General features: G+C 42.7%; 1 protein-coding gene across 4 annotated transcripts in view; it reads right to left on the reverse strand.

Moving 5' to 3' along the window:
- The window catches only part of LOC122557528, a 102,510-nt gene extending 99,032 nt beyond the window's left edge, over nucleotides 1-3,478 (reverse strand). For all 4 annotated transcript variants that reach the window (XM_043705285.1, XM_043705292.1, XM_043705298.1 and 1 more), the window contains exons 1-2: nucleotides 2,560-3,478; nucleotides 513-605 (exon numbers count right to left, since the gene is read on the reverse strand). In XM_043705285.1, coding sequence (XP_043561220.1) covers nucleotides 513-605; nucleotides 2,560-2,610 — 144 coding nt within the window. In that variant the 5' untranslated portion in view covers nucleotides 2,611-3,478. The remainder of the gene's footprint in view (nucleotides 1-512; nucleotides 606-2,559) is intronic.
- Between the last annotated feature and the right edge of the window lie 222 nt (nucleotides 3,479-3,700).

A 3,700-nucleotide genomic window follows, 5' to 3' on the forward strand; every position in this document is an offset into this window, starting at 1 on the left:
CCCCCCCATATTCCTGATGAAGAGCTTATGCTCGAAATGTCAACTGTCCTGCTCCTCGAATGCTGCCTAACCAGCTGTGCTTTTCCAGCACCACTCTTTTTGACTCTGATCTCCAGCACCTGCAGTCCTCACTTTCTCTCAGCATTGAATCATTGTTGACTTGGTCTCCTCAGCATTGTGACCTTTGTATCCTCTATAATCTGTTTCCTGCTTTTGTTAGCTCTTTGTCAAATGTCATTGGGGTCTGATTTATTTTGCAAAGAACTCCATAAAAAAATGTCCATTTGTAGAAACAGCATGTTGTGAAGGATTTATTTCTACCTTGTTTCAGAGCTTTTCTTATTAGTTATTCTTATGACAAAAATTCACAGCTAAGAATAAAAAAAAGCAAAATACTTCATTACAAAATAAATCAATAAAATGCCATTAGGATTTCTTCATAAGCAGCAAGTCTGCTTTGAAGTATGCTTAAACATGAACAAAACAAATACCTGTAATCATTTCCAACCTACTTGCGTTTTCCGAATTACAGGAGGAAAGGAGCTTCCTAGGAGATCATTGCCAATTGGAGGAAACACAATGGAATCTTTCACCTGATTATAGTCCTGCAAGATAATATTGGCATTTCAGTACATCTCAATTATTATAAGCAGAAAGTGGCCTTTTAGTCCATCAAATCCATGCCACACCATGCCATGGGCAGCACAGTGGCTGAGCGGTTAGCACTGCTGCCTCACAGTGCCAGGGTCCTGGGTACTACTGTCTGTGTGGAGTTTGCAATTCTTCCCATGTCGGCATGGGTTTCCTCCAGGTTCTCCAGTTTCCTTCCACAGTCCAAAGATATGCTGGTTAAGTGAATTCACCATCCTAAATTGCGCATGGTGTCGAGGGATGTGCAGGCTAGGTGAATTAGCCATGGGAAATGCAGGATTACAGGTGTAGGGTGGGGGGGGGGGGGGGGGGGGATCTGGGTGGGATATGTTTGGTAGGGTTGGTGAGGATCTGATGGGCTGAATGGCCTGCTTTCACACTGTAGGAATTCTATGATTCTGTGCCAGCTGCCCAAGGAGCAATCTAAAACTGTTTCACTCCCTTCTCCTGTACCCATAGCCCTACAAGTTTAGTTCGTTCAAGTACCTATTCAATTTCCTTTTGACAACTTTTTTTCTGATGACCACAGTGTTCATCTCCTATTTTAATTCCTGAGATAATGAAATAAGATATGCTGACACACAGCAACACATTGAAAACATCTAGACTTGTGCTGAGTGACAAGGATTATCTTATGTATCACACAAAATGACAGGTAATGACCATTTCTAACAAAGGGAAGCCGAAACATTGCTCTCCTAAGGAGAATTGCTCACTTTTAACTCCCTCAAGTCTCTTCATTCTTCAAAACATAAGTCATAGTAAGATATTCTCCATTTTTATTTACTGCCTTTACCCAATCATGTGTCTTGGTTCACTCATAACAGTGCTGACCTATTTTTATTAGTAACACTTAACATTAACACCAAATCTGAATCTATGTCTCTCATCTACTACCATTCACACTCACTTTCTCTTTTGCTCTGGGCACCCTCATCTGTTCCACTTGCTCTCCCCCTCTTTTAGATAACAGCATAATAAATATCATTTTCTAGTTGCTTCCAGTTCCAAAGAAGAATAACATTGGACTCAAAACCTTAGCTCTGTTTCTCTGTCCACAAATGGCATTGAGGTTCTCCAACTCTTCCTGTTTTTATTTCAGATTTCCAGCATCCACAGCATTTTGCAATCATTCAGGAGTGGTCTCCCTGCTACCACATTCAAGAAGCACTAGACTACCCAGGGCAATGTGACCGGATTGATCAGCATCTCATCCACTAAACTTAAGTATGTATTGCTGCTACTATGTCCCGGGATGGAAGTGTTTACTCTTTACAGGACACATTGCAGTCATTTACCAAGACAGCACTCCCAAATGGTGCCCCCTTCCCCAGCACCTCAGAGGACTAGGGCAGCATAACCACAGGAGCACCATCCCCTGAAAGATGTTCTCAAAGTCACAAAGCCTGCTGACTTAGACACATATATTAAACACTAAATTAAAACAAGATGTTGAAAATCTGAGACATAAACAGAAATGGCTGCAGAAACTCAGCAAGTTTGGCAGCATCTGTGGAGAGAGAAATCCAGAATGCATCCAGTTCAGTGACTCTTCTTCAGAACATATATAGAGCATGTACATCTATATATCAAAATGTAACATATATATATATATCAATTCATATTAAACATATTGATCATGGATCCACACTATCCATCTGCCTCCCAAAGGGCACTAAAAATCAATGCATTTTTATATCAAATCATGGAACTCTAGCCCTAACCCAACCGTAACGCAGGACCATTCAGCCAATGAAATACTTTTAAAATCTGGTACAGTAGAGAATACAGCAACCAATTTCCACACAGAAAAAAAAGTCAAAAGACCAGGTTGTGGCCTCCATTTATGGGGTGGCCAGGGGAGGTGGTGATGTGGAATCTCAAGTTAAATAAAAACAACCCACTCACTTTGCGTAATTTGTTCTGCGTTCGAATCCCGTTCATGTAAGAGGTCCACATCTTGCAATGTTGCGAGAGTTTCCTTTATAAACAGGGTCTTTGCTTGGTCTCAAACGATCCGCTTGCGTTTATCCCTCGCTACTCAAGCCGAGTTCTTGCCAACAAAAGCAAAAACGAAAAGCAGAAGTAGGTTGGAGGAGATTTTGCTTCCAGTCCTTAGCCGGCCGGGTCCGAGCAAAGTGTTTGCAGGAGAGGCCGTGTCACAGCGAGCACCTGGGGTTAGAATGCCCTCTTTCTCTCTCTCTCTCAAATCCAGCCTCTGACAGCAGACTGGTACAGCTCCTCACGCCATCTCAGTACAGGGGGCCGGGTTAACGTGATTCACAGGGAAGGTGGCTGGGTTTCCTCGCTATTTCACCTCAGTTTAGAAAAGGGGCAGATGTGTCTCAGCACAAACAGCTGCCATAAACGCTGAGGGAGCCATCATCGTACAAAACAGCTCAAATAAAATACCGATGGCTCCCGACAACATAAACAGTAATTCTAGTCATAGCAACGAACACCTGCCTCGCACTTTTCTTTGGCCCACGATCCCGCTGTCCAATTGTTTAATCTAAGCTGTTGTACACAATGTGATAATTATACAACAGAGTGAGCCTCTCTCAGGGGCTGTCATGGCTAACAGCCAAGGTGAATATTGGATTCTCGATTCTGCTTAAAGGAAGCTTTCAAACATTTTGACCGTACTTTAGATGATGCACTGATAATAAATGCCTGTCTCTTTCGGGTAGGTGCCTTCAGGGTCAATTCCGTAGTTTGGTAAAGAGAGTTTGGATGAGTAGTTTTACAGATGGCGCATTAGCATCTGAATGTTAACTCACAAAATGTGACCATTCGCCAAATCTTCATCAAACCAACTAACGGAGCACTTTTATGGCCACATTCCTGCAGGGAAAGCGTCAGACACTCTAAAACGTGGTGATCCTATCCTGCAGATATTAACTGTTTACATCGGACTGAACATCTGCGCCAGACTTCACGGAGGGGGGGGGGGGGCTTTCGTTTAAATGTGTTTTGCCCCTTTAAAAATGCGCGCGGGATTATTTAATACAGAAATTGTCTGCCACAATCTCATCTTTCATTGTCCAGC

This window comes from Chiloscyllium plagiosum, chromosome 2 (genome assembly GCF_004010195.1).
Source record: "Chiloscyllium plagiosum isolate BGI_BamShark_2017 chromosome 2, ASM401019v2, whole genome shotgun sequence".
In the NCBI taxonomy this organism is placed as follows: domain Eukaryota; kingdom Metazoa; phylum Chordata; class Chondrichthyes; order Orectolobiformes; family Hemiscylliidae; genus Chiloscyllium; species Chiloscyllium plagiosum.